This window comes from Polyodon spathula, chromosome 2 (assembly GCF_017654505.1).
Source record: "Polyodon spathula isolate WHYD16114869_AA chromosome 2, ASM1765450v1, whole genome shotgun sequence".
NCBI lineage: Eukaryota > Metazoa > Chordata > Actinopteri > Acipenseriformes > Polyodontidae > Polyodon > Polyodon spathula.
The window spans coordinates 74,461,132-74,473,913 of NC_054535.1; the positions used below are offsets into that span (position 1 = coordinate 74,461,132).

General features: G+C 37.4%; 1 protein-coding gene across 2 annotated transcripts in view; it reads left to right on the top strand.

Moving 5' to 3' along the window:
- The window catches only part of LOC121300489 (succinyl-CoA:3-ketoacid coenzyme A transferase 1, mitochondrial-like), an 86,413-nt gene that overhangs the window by 64,443 nt on the left and 9,188 nt on the right, over positions 1–12,782 (top strand). For both annotated transcript variants that reach the window (XM_041229061.1, XM_041229068.1), the window contains exons 14-15: positions 6,201–6,290; positions 8,317–8,397. In XM_041229061.1, the coding sequence (XP_041084995.1) occupies positions 6,201–6,290; positions 8,317–8,397 (171 nt within the window). The remainder of the gene's footprint in view (positions 1–6,200; positions 6,291–8,316; positions 8,398–12,782) is intronic.

The window sequence follows — 12,782 nt, forward strand, 5'->3', positions numbered from 1 at the left end:
CAAATTAAATGAGTTGCGTTCTAGTCTTAATCTAATCAGCAGTGGACATACATTTACATCCCAAATTCAACACAATTCGCAGTATTTGCTGGAGAGAACCCTTCGACAGTCGTGTGTGTGTGTGTGTGTGTGTGTGTGTGTGTGTGTGTGTGTGTGTGTGTGTGTGCGTGGAGTTCGGCATTCTGACGATAAAGAAAGAAAAATACACTACAAAGGTCCTGTTTTCAGTTTTTCAAAGAGCACTGCTGAAAAGTATAAATGTTTTATTTCATATGTTGGTTTGGAGAGGCTTGTACTCTCAATTTGGATGTATTCACGTACACTGATTATGAATCAATACACGAATAGTGCAAATTCTAGTTTTGTTATGGTATCAAATGGCAATAGCAGAAAAGGTTGCACTGTGTTGTCATCGGGAATACTTTGTTTTTGGTCACAAAAACCCTCATTTCTGCTTTAATAGGATGGTAATATTGGCTGTTCATAAATATTTAATGTAATAATTATAAAGCTGTTTATTAATTAGCAATAATGTATTGTGCCCATCATTTATATTTCAAATGTCTCAAAGATTTTTGAATCTGTATATAAAAATGAATTAAATAAATAAATCATAAGCTATTTTTGCTATGTGCTGTTTTGTTTTGCTGACTGAAATCTAGGTCTTAAACGTATTTCATTTGTTGTCATGGAAACACAGTGCAATGAGGCTCTTTGATCTGTGTAAATCTGCCTTCTTTTGCTTCTGGTGCTTGATAGTTGGAGTATGAAGCAGCACAGGTGAAGCGACTGTGAAGCGTGTATTACTGTGGTTCATAATTATGCTTCTTATTTGTATGAAGAGGATTGTGCCAGTTAACAAATATATTGTTATTATCTTACATAGCCAATGTATATCCCTTAGCAACTGGGCGAGACTTGGCATGGACGTTTCAAAGTAAACATTTTTTTCAAAGTGACACATTCATAGTTTAATTAGGTAAACATCTGTAACCAGCTGAACTTGGCAAACCCAACCTGCGACCTAAAACTGTGACGAGCGACTGCGTGTATAAACATATAGAAATCAGTTGTGGTACCAAATCAGTTATTCATCTCAAAAGTTAGCCTTTAATACTTGACATTACCTATATATGTATGTGTATTAACAGTCTAAATATGTTGTTAAAGTGGGGGGGGGGATGTTAAGAACTGGTGCTGCATGTCAAAAAATGTCAATTCATTTAGTTAGATTACTAAAGCATAAGAGTCAAGCTCTTTATTTAATGAGTGCACAAAGGGGTGGGGAACATTGTTAGCAATGTCAGATGTAATAAAGTAATTTTGGTTGTACAGTTCTGTTAATGTGTATCTCCTTCCTAATGTGTTGTGTTAATTGACTGAAAGACATCTAGGAAACCACCTTCAGCTGTGTTTTTATTTCCACGGAAGACTGAATTGTTTTGCTAATGTGTGAGAAATTGATTAAATGAAGCTTTTAGCATCAATTTGTATCTAAGTGTTTGTTTTTCTTTTTGTGTGCAAACTGGTATAAATTCACAGGCGAAAACCTAGATTATGTATTGATGTGCTCATTTTTGGTGGAACAGAATTCTTTACAACTTGTAATCAGACTTTTCAAAAGCAAAAGTTTTTTATTTCAGTATAAAAAAATGAAGAGTTTTAAATTAAATATTTTGGAAAAGTAAAGATACAGTATGGTGCAATTTAATTATTTGAGTTCACAGGACAGTTGCATTCCATGTTTTCCACAGAATATAAACAGGACCACAATGAAGCTGTATGTGCCTCTGTTACAGGGTGCGCGTTGCCGAGGAAACCCGCCATCCCGCACCATTCCTTCAACAAAACAATCCTCCACTAACACCAGTGATCACTCTATATATTCACCTATGGCTTAATGAATTATTTCAACATTTATTCAACCACATTCTCATGTGTTTTTGCCTGCCGCCCAATACTCTCCACATGTACACACCTGTGCGCTGGCAAGGCTTTTACCCTGCCATGCTGCCACAGCCTCATACAGTCCAAGCTATGGTGCCTTATACAGTGGCTGAATTAGTTGCTTTGGCATTCTTTTAAAAGTTCAGCAGTAAGCAGCAGGAAAATAGTTGTAGTCCCAATTTCTAACAGATTTTCCAACAAATGCCTGATACAAAAGAAAAAAATAATACCATTAGGTGTTGTGAATTACTAAATTGTGAACAAAAAATCATTTCAGTAACTCAGAAGAGCTAACAAAAATGTAGTTTCCAAGTACTGCTCTTCATTTTTCAATTCCAGCCTTTAGTTTTGAATGATAAAATTGCAAAAACCAAGCTTGCTAAATATATTTGGAACGTTTGTAGTGTTTTACAATCAGGAGATGGGTTTATAGAGGAGATGTTTTCAACATTGTCAGTGCTGCAGGCACATTGCACACTCTGAAACAGGTTAGACAGGGGTTGTGGATCCTGCAGTGGAATCGTTTTCCTCTCACAGTTTGTTGCGGACAAAGGATTAAAATCTCCCAGTAATTAAAAAAAATAATAATTCTACACGCACACCAGGTTATTTTATTATTTTTTTTTTTCTGGCTTCTACATCATGAACAATCCCTGTCAAGTGAAGCTTTACTTTTTCATAAAGTCTTTCAGAAGAGCCATTCAAAGGCACTTAACAAAAAGGGTAAAAAAAAAAAAACGAGTTAGGGAGCATTGTTAGTTATTATTACTCCATCTCTGTCAAAATGCAATACTCCTATCTGTATTCTTCTTATACAGTGGCTTGCAAAAGTATTCAGACCCCTGACCAATTCTCTCATATTACTGAATTACAATTGGTACATTGAAATTTCGTTCTGTTTGATATTTTATTTTTAAACACTCAAACTCAGAATCAATTATTGTAAGGTGAAATTGGTTTTATGTTGGGAAATATTTTTAAGAAAAATAAAAAAACTGAAATATCGTGCTTGCCTAAGTATTCAGCCCCTGTGCTGTGGAAGCTCCCAGTTTGCACCGATGAAAGAAATTGCCCAAACAAGGACACAATTGCCTTACCATTGGCCTCCACCTGTGAACCATTAAAGTTGCTGTCACATTTTCTGGATAAAAACACCACTGTTGAAGGATCATTGGTAAGGCTGTGAATCTGAAGGAAAATGAAGACCAAAGAGCATTCTACAGAAGTTAGAGATAAAGTAATACAAATGCATGGATTAGGAAAAGGGTACAAAATAATATCCAAGTGTTTGGATATCCCAGTAAGCACAGTTGGATCAATAATCAGGAAGTGGAAGCTGCATCACACCACCCAGGCACTGCCAAGAAAAGGCCGTCCCTCAGAACTCAACGCTCAAACAAGAAGGAGACTTGTGAGAGAAGCACAGAGAGGCCAACAATCACTTTGAAAGAGCTACAGAGTTCAGTGGCTGGGGGTGGAGTAATGGTGCACCAGTCAACCATATCAAGAGCTCTGCATAACACTGGCCTGTATGGGAGGGTGGCAAGAAAGAAGCCGTTACTCAAAAAGTACCATCTGAAAGCACGTCTGGAGTTTGCCAGAAAGCATGAGAGTGACCCAGCTGCAATGTGGGAAAAGGTTTTGTGGTCAGATGAGACCAAGATAGAGCTTTTTGGCCAAAACTCAAAGCGCTATGTGTGGCGCAAACCTAACACTGCCCATGCCTCAAGACATACCATCCCAACAGTGAAGTGTGGTGGTGGCAGCATCATGCTGTGGGGATGCTTCTCATCAGCAGGGACTGGGCATCTTGTTACAGTTGAAGGAAGAATGGATGGAGCAAAATACAGGAAAATACTGCAAGAGAATCTGCTTCAGTCCGCTAAAAAAACTGAAGCTTGGGAGGAAATTCACCTTTCAGCAGGACAATGATCCCAAGCACAAGGCCAAAGCAACATTGGAATGGCTCAAGAACAAAAAGGTGAATGTCCTACAGTGGCCCAGTCAAAGTCCTGATCTCAATCCCATTGAGAATCTGTGGCACTATTTGAAAATTACGGTCCACAAGCGTCGGCCAACCAACCTGAACAACCTGGAGCAAATCTGCCAAGAAAAATTCACCAAAATCACTCCGACACTGTGTGCAAAGCTGGTACATACTTACCCCAAAAGACTTAAAGCTGTTATTGCAGCGAAAGGTGGCTGTACCAAATATTAATGTGTGTGGGTTGAATACTTATGCAAACAAGATATTTCAGTTTTTTATTTTTCTTAAAAATATTTCCCAACATAAAACCAATGTCACCTTACAATAATTGATTTTGAGTTTAAGTGTTTTAAAATAAAATATTGAACAGAATGAAATTTCAATGTACCATTTGTAATTCAGTAATATGAGAGAATTGGTCAGGGGTCTGAATACTTTTGCAAGCCATTTTTTCTTAAATACCCAATAGGGTTTATATTAACCAATTCCATGTCTTTTGAAACTAAATGATTTAGACAAACAAAGAGTAATTAAGATTTCAGGTATGTGAAAAAGTAAGTGAACCCCTGGTTTTATCATCTCAATTAAGAGGATAATTAGAATCAGGTGTTTAAATAATTAGGTAGTCTTCAGGGGTGAGTTTGGGAGGCCCCACCCTATATAAAGATCAGAAACTTTGTGAGTTTTGTCTTCACCATGCAGGTGTGTGGAAACACATCATGCCACGATCAAAATAAATCGCTGAGGACCTCAGAAAAACAGTTATTGATGCTCATCAGTCTAGAAAGGGTTACAAAACCATTTCTAGGATTTGGGGCTCCACCAATCCACTCTCAGACAGATAGTCTACAAATGGAGAAAGTTCAAGACCACAGTCACTACCCAGGAGCAATCGTCCTACCAAAAGCACTCCAAAAACAAACCTGAAAATCATCAAGGAAGTCACAAAGAACCCCAGAGTAGCATCAAAGGATCTGTAGGCCACTCTTGCCTTGGCTAATGTGAGTGTTCATGATTCAACTATCAGAAAGAGACTGGTGTTCATGGAAGGATAGCCAGGAGGAAACCACTGCTCTCTAAAAAGAACATTGCTGCCTGTCCGAAGTTTGCCAAAGAGCACATAGATGATCCACAAGATTTCTGGAACAGTGTTCTCTGGACAGACGAGTCAAAGGTAGAACTTTTTGGCCTCAGTGAGAAACGTTATGTTTGGTGAAAACCAAACACTGCGTTCAAACAGAAGAACCTCATCCCAGCCTTCAAGCAGGGTGGTGGGAATGTGATGGTTTGGGGCTGCTTTGCTGCCTCAGGACCTTCATGACTTGCCGTCATTGACACAACCATGAATTTTGTTTCAGAAGATTCTGTGAGGTGAAGCTGAACCGAAAGTGGGTCATGCAGCAAGACAATGATCCTAAACATACAAGCAGATCTACAAAAGAATGGCTACAGAAGAAGAAATTCCACATTTTAGAATGGCCTAGTCAGAGTCCAGACCTAAACCCCATTGAAATGTTGTGACAGGACCTGAAGCGAGCTGTCCATGCAAGGAAGCCCTTAAATGTCACCGAGTTGAAGCAGTTCTGTAAAATTCCTCAAAACCGATGTGAGTGAGTGACCAACAGTTACAGGAAACGCTTAGTTGAAGTCATTGCTGTTCAAGGGGGTGCCACCAGTTACTGAATCTAAAGGTTAACATACTTTTCACACATGGATATTGAATCATTTGTGGATAAATAAATGTTGAAAAGTATCATGTTGTTGTGTAATTTGTTTAATCAGGTTATCTTTATCTATTATTAGGACTTAGATTAAGATCTAAAAACATTTTAGGTTTGAAATATGTGAAATATGTGAAAATCCTAAGCGGTTCACAAACTTTCTCGGCTACATATATATATATATATATATATATATATATATATATATATATATATATATATATATATATAATATATAAAATAAATATAAAACACACACACACACACACACACATTGTCCAGTGACACTTAATTGAAACTACATACTATGAAAACCACTGTGGCACTCTTAGAAGATTAATTTAACTATTATGATTCTGTACATTTTATTTGGTTGTCACTAAGCAAAAATGACAACAAACACTTTCAAAACAAAACAAAAATGTGGCCATCTGGCGATTCAAAACTCCCTTTTAATTGCACTGCAGAAGGAAGAGGAAGGTGCCTCCGCTTAATGGAAATGAAAATGATGTGTGATTCTTCCTCTCTTTCTGTGTTTTTCTCAGGGTAAGATGGTGAAGGGGATGGGCGGTGCTATGGACCTGGTCTCCAGTGCAGGAACCAAAGTGGTCATTACCATGGAACACTCAGCCAAGGTAGGGAAAAAAAAAAGTTTTTTTTTTTTTTTGTGAAGCTGCCATTGGTTCCATTTTATAGACATAAAATGTAATTTTTATATAGGGAAAAGTAAAGCAAATATTAAAAGTGAATATCAAAACATTGAACAGAGTGTGAACGCTGGGTAGGGCACCCTACTCATAAACAGTAAAATCTTCCTACTGAACCCACGTGTGAAATGATTTCCAGTGTTAATGCCTGTGTAAACATATTTAAGACACTTTACTCTTGGTAATGTTACAAAACCAGCCAGAAACCACTCCAAAACAGTCTAGAGACTCTGAAGTCCAAATCATGTCCTTCACACTGGTTCTATAAAAAAAAAAAAAAAAAAAAAAAAAGCATCAGCTTGATTAAGTGCAGTGAGTGCTTCAATGTTACACAGCCTGACACAGCATTACACATTTAGAACATATTCAGTCCTGTGCTCCTCATTACAGGTACAAATGCATTACCTTAGCTGTGCATTAAAAAGCAGTTGGGCTAAAGTTGCTCCACAGAAGCCATCACCAGTTTCTGCCGAAATGACTGTAGCTGACTTGAAATCCTTCGCAGAGAATCGGTTGCAGAAAGGTCTTTTTCTGACTTCCTTGGCCACACTGCCCAGGCCCACTGTAATATTGTGGCTCATTTTATTAGAATAATTGTGTGCACGGATCCTAATTTGAGAATTGTTGCAGCTTTTGGAATAAGCAGTGAAGCGCTTGGGCTGTTAATCACACTCCAGCTGCTGTTCTGGGACTGTAAGCTGAAATATGTTACCCCTGTTTGCTTCAACATGAAATGATTCAGAACTGTTGGACACAGGCTGTGGATCACACTTTCTGTCACAGACATAACTTAACAGCCACTAGAGTTCGAGCAGCAGATTTATTTGTGCTGTGTCAGGTGCATTGGGAAATGGTTGTCATAGATGGCACAGGCACGACCCAAAATCCATTTGCACCAAATCTCTGAGTGAAAACAGTATCATAAATACTGGCAGGTTGTCAAAGCAGATCAGTTGAGTGTCTCTTTAAAAACTAGTTTAAGCTCCTGCCGTATTGTTTGACCCTAGTTATGCCTGATGCAGCATACTATTTTCCTATGGTTTCCAAGGCAACCTGTCATTTTCCACAGTTGCTATTATGTTCATTTTTGTGAATTTGAATGGCTTTTTACATAAGCCCAAGGCAGTGCTTAGTATTAGTATTTATATTTTGATTTATTTTTCTCTTAAAGCACCGCATTCTAGAAACATCCATTTCCTAGAGCTTTAACTTGTGTGCATCAAAGTTAGCACTTTTACACAGCTTTCTTTTTCCCTGTATAACATGCTGTCTTGCAAAATGTTGTAAGTGCTTTAAGCTGAAAAAGTTCACAATATTGTTGAAGAGGAGCCTACACGATTTAACGATAAAGGGTCCCTAAACAGCTTTGAAAAAATAAGTGGTAATCCATTGCAGAATAGACCAAAGATTACTGGAATGGATTGACAGTGTTATGGCTGGTATTTTTTGGTCTTACTGTACAGTATGCCACATAACACATGCTGAATATATTTCAATTGGATAAAGTACATTGGATATCAATTTTTCATTTGTCTATCCAATGTTTGTTACTATTATTTATGATTATTTGTGTGTGTGTGTGTGTGTGTGTGTGTGTGTGTGGGCGGTGGGGGGGGCAGGTATTACTATCAATGTGGGCACAAAATTTGAGAAAATGTCCCCACAAACATAGTAACTCCTGAAAAAACGACATTGTGGGGACACCCCCACTTTGTAAAACATCTTTTTAAGAAGTAAATATGCCTTTAAAAAAACTAAGTGTGCCAAAGTATTTAGTTTGTTGTCAAATTTCACCGTGTGGAGTTTTGTCTGACTGGAGTTAGAAATAGTAAATAAAAATCTAGTGAGAGTCAATGAGAAGTCCCCACTAGTGTATGTGTGTGTATGTGTGTGTGTGTGTGTTAATAAAGAGTTAGATAGATTGAAATTAAAAGATAATTATACTTCATTTCAGGGCGGTGGACACAAAATCTTGGAGAAATGCAACTTGCCGCTGACAGGGAAGCAGTGTGTTGATCGGATCATTACAGAGAAGGTATTACCATGGAGACAATAAACAGTTTTTCAAACTGTACAACGGCTAGTATACTAGGATGACTTAGCCACAGCACTCAAGTATAAGGATTGAAAGTACTGGTAATGTTTTGTTTAAACATTAGTGTGTGTTTAATGTGTTTAGTTTCTACCCAAACAGAAAGACACTGTTTTGAAAATGAAATATAGATGACTTTTATTAATTTTATTGGTTCATGTTGTCTTGTTAAACTATGCAACAAAATATATTTAATGGCTATGGAGTGCAATGAAGCAGGAGTAAGCGTTGCCTTAACACTATAGACCAATATTCATTAGGTGTGCAGGTGTGCATTTCATCTCTATACATTAAGCAGCATGTTAACGATTTATAAGAGATACTCAATGTCCTGGGATTTGTTATAGTGTTCATTAATATGCCTTTTCCATGTGTGGATAGAAAACATATTAAAATATTTGCAGAAGGTGAGGTTGGAAGTCAGTCTAAGAGCATTGCTTTCTGTTCCTAGCGGATTGATGCTTAAGTTCACTGTCACAGTTTGAAAGACACTCATAGATAATGATATGTTTATGGGTTGATAGAAATATTGGAAAGGCTGCGGGAAGCTTGGTATTGCAGTCAGCAGTGTTGCACCGGCTCTATAAACGCAGTGCACAGTCACATTTCATTTACACTGATATTATTCTGTCAGCATTTATGAACATTAGGTTCTTCACCGCAAATAAAAAGTCATAAATCCCAGAAATAAAACTGTTGTGAAGTCCTTTGGATTGCTCATTGAATAATGACATCTGACTACTTTCCAGAGACAAAAGTAGCCTTGCTGTATATAAGCCTGAACTAGTGTCAGAAAAAACTGCAAATGTGCACTGCCCCAAATATCAAACACAGCTTTTTGTAGGTATGTGGCAAAGTGCCCGCCCCGTGTATATTTTGTGTTATATGTTGTGTGTTAATGTTGGTGTATAGTTATTGGTACACGGGATATAAACGGGTCTGTGTAACACAAGTATTTAAAATGTATATTTGTATTTAGGCACGAGGATTGCACAGCACTTCACGTGCAAGTAAAAAGTAATAATATGTGAGCACGGGGAATTGCACTTTATTAAGTCACGTGCGGTTGTACCGCGACTCCAATTGAATGATTGATTAGCAGTCGAGTCTCGGTACAGCTGCATAAAAGCGTAAAGGTAAAGAGTATGTTTTCACATACTCGGGGTTGTGTGTTCGGTGAGTGGAGAACGGGATTGGAGACGGAGGTAATACGAATAATAATAATAGCAGTCGTAGTAGTAGTAAAATATCTGCTCACCATGTTTTGTTTAGTCTGTTTTGTTTGTCTCTTTATTTTGGTGAATGTGCCGTGTCCTGTTTTTGTATTGTTACAACCGTTTATTTTCTGTCTGTCTGTTCATTCATTAAATGCTGAGCAAGACCATTCGCTCAGCTCCACCAAGCTCTCTCTCTGTTTATTTTCCTGTTTCTTGCTTGGGGACGTCCCCCACTCCGGCCGTCTTTGTGACAAGGTATTACAAATACTATGTGGGCTTGCTTTATGTCGAAAGAGACTTTGGTTTAAAATTGTACACACTGTGAAAAAGTAATACATTGATTGTAATAATCAAACCAAACAGAAATGATTAAAATGAAAAACGCCACAGCTTGTGTTTTATTTCCGAACATAACAAACTAAACAAAACAAACTTCTAATCCCTTTCTAGGGACGTAAGTACTGTAAACACTTTTTTCCCCTGTCTAGCAGCCATGCAGTCTAAGCTTGTTCCCCTGTAAACACGAATAACCATAACCAAATTGCAAGTCCAAACTCTTTGTCAATAACGTAGTGTCACTGAGTCAGTTTTTATGCACTCTCCTTCCTAACACACATTTTCCTCTCCCTGTCCTTCCACTGTTCATCTAAAATGGCCACCTTTTAGATGCTTGCTTAATTAATCCAGTTGACCCCAATCAAGCAATCAATTATACAATTCCGGCCGTTTTTCCCTGATCCTAACTCCAGGGTCCTATAGCCTCCATGTTACAGTTTGGAACATATACCCCATCACAACACACACACACACACACACACACACACGCTGTGGGCCAAACTAAAAACTTTTTCATTTATCTTTCTTTTAGTATATATGTTAGATAAAAATACTGTACATGCTAGGGATGGGTCGTGTACAGGTTTTTCGGTTTAGGTACATTACGGTATTAATACCATTCCTTTTATTCTACACCACAATTATCGTAATTCGTTTATACAACGGTGAACACAATTCAACTGCAAACATGCTTCTTCTAAATCAACGATGGTACCTGCAGCCTTAGCAAAGTGTCTGAGGAAGATCTTTTTGTGAACTCATACTGTATTTTGATAATGTTTTTGAAGGAAACTGTCAATGACACAGAATACACGTTTCAATTGCTGCATTCTGTTACCCAGCGTTTGCTGCGCTGGCTGCTCTTGGCTGCTGTCTTTCTGACATCACACGCAGCTTTTAGAGAAACGCCTTCTCCAAACCTTGCAGCGCAGCACACATTTTCAACGTGCTATATTTACATTTGTCTGGATTATCAACAGTCAGTTTAATGTAATTGATTAATATTAACTTTATTGTAAAATTATACATCACTTATTACAGATTTAGCACATTATGTTTGTTTAAATGATGTATTTATTTATTTAATATAGTGTTGACAAGGCTGTTCACGGCTTCATTGTATAATGATAAAATGTTGTTCACCTCCACTAACAAGGTGGCAGCAGTAGTTTTAGTGGTTATTTGCATTATGATTAGCCGCACCAGCCTCCCTCAGTAATATTTCGAAGCTGCGCTGGGCTATGCAGAATCTGCACAGATTTCTGTGGGTGTTGAGTGACATCTACAGCGCATCTCTGCGATTCTGTGGAAATCTGCGCTATAAGAACACAACCAATATCTCAAATAAAACTAGCACAGATCCGCGACTGCAGCAGGATAGCCTACTTATTATCAACGTAGTTTTGTTTAAACAAGTTATAACAGCAGGGATGGGACGGTATAAAATTTGCACGGTATGATAACTAAAATAAATACCGTGTTAACCTTAATATGAAAATGAATGGAGGGAATTATACTGCAAAAAGCTCAAGTGATTATAACTGGCTGTTATGCATTTCCTCTGTATTTATTTGCAGAAACTTAATTGGTTTATGTAAAATGATGCTGTTCTAGGACCTCATTAAAATCCTATTTGGATTTTTTCAGGGACACAGCTAGTCTAAAATGATCAATCAGCCTAATGTACTGTGTTGTCTGTACAAAACAATTGATCCACAGGACCATCCATTTATTTATTTATTTATTTATTTGTGTTGCAGGTTTTAATCACAGTCACCTGTTTTCTGTTGTATTAGGCAATTGGCAGCATAATTAAAAGGAAATTATAAATTGCCTGTCTGAACAGTACAAGGGCAGTAGATGTTAAATGCACATTTACTCTTTTGGATACAAAGCCAGTGTAAGAAGGCATATGCACAGCATGTGAATCTAGATTGACAGGTTTGATGGGAGAAAAAAAATGCTAATTACTAAAATCTGTTAAAAACTGTGTATACAAGAGATCAACTGTGATTCGGGATTCTGACAGCAGCCCTGCACCACAATAAAAAAAATGAACCTGCAAACATTTTAGTGGCTCTCATATCAACACACAATAACATTATAAACAACTGATGTTCTGTTAAAAATGCATTGCTCTAAAAAAACAATAAAAAAACAAAAAAAAAACAGCATCTGTTGACTAAACAGAATTGGCAGTTATTGAGATTATCCGAATGTGAAGGTGTCTGTTCCTACGTACGTATGTCTGTATGTTACAAATACAGAAGACAAGACCTTCCAATTCAAAAGCATGAAGTGTGCTTTGTTAGAATATCATTATTTTTCCTTTAGAGTGATGCATCCAAGTGCAAATTAAAATCTGATTAATTGGTTATTAAAAATTCTGGCAGAAATAAATGCAGTCTTCATTTTTGAATGAACAATTATTTTATAGTTGACAGTTATATACGTGCCACATTTTCATTCTTTAAAGATATCAGCTGTATTTCTTTTGAAAACTGAAACAAACTGAAATGGTGTAAGTTGCTTCCATAAATATAACTTTAACCTGAATCTGGGTTACAGTAGTCTGTGAACTTAATCACCACTCGCATGAGCTATAGCAGTTGGTGGAAAATAAGTTCCAGTGAGTCTCCACATGTCAAATGTCAATGCTGCTATGACACTTGCTTGTGTAAAATGTAGTCTCATTTTCAAATGCATATGGCAGTGGCAATATCCCAGATTTATAAAGCTTACCATTGACTTTTGTGGAGGTTTAGAGATTCAGTC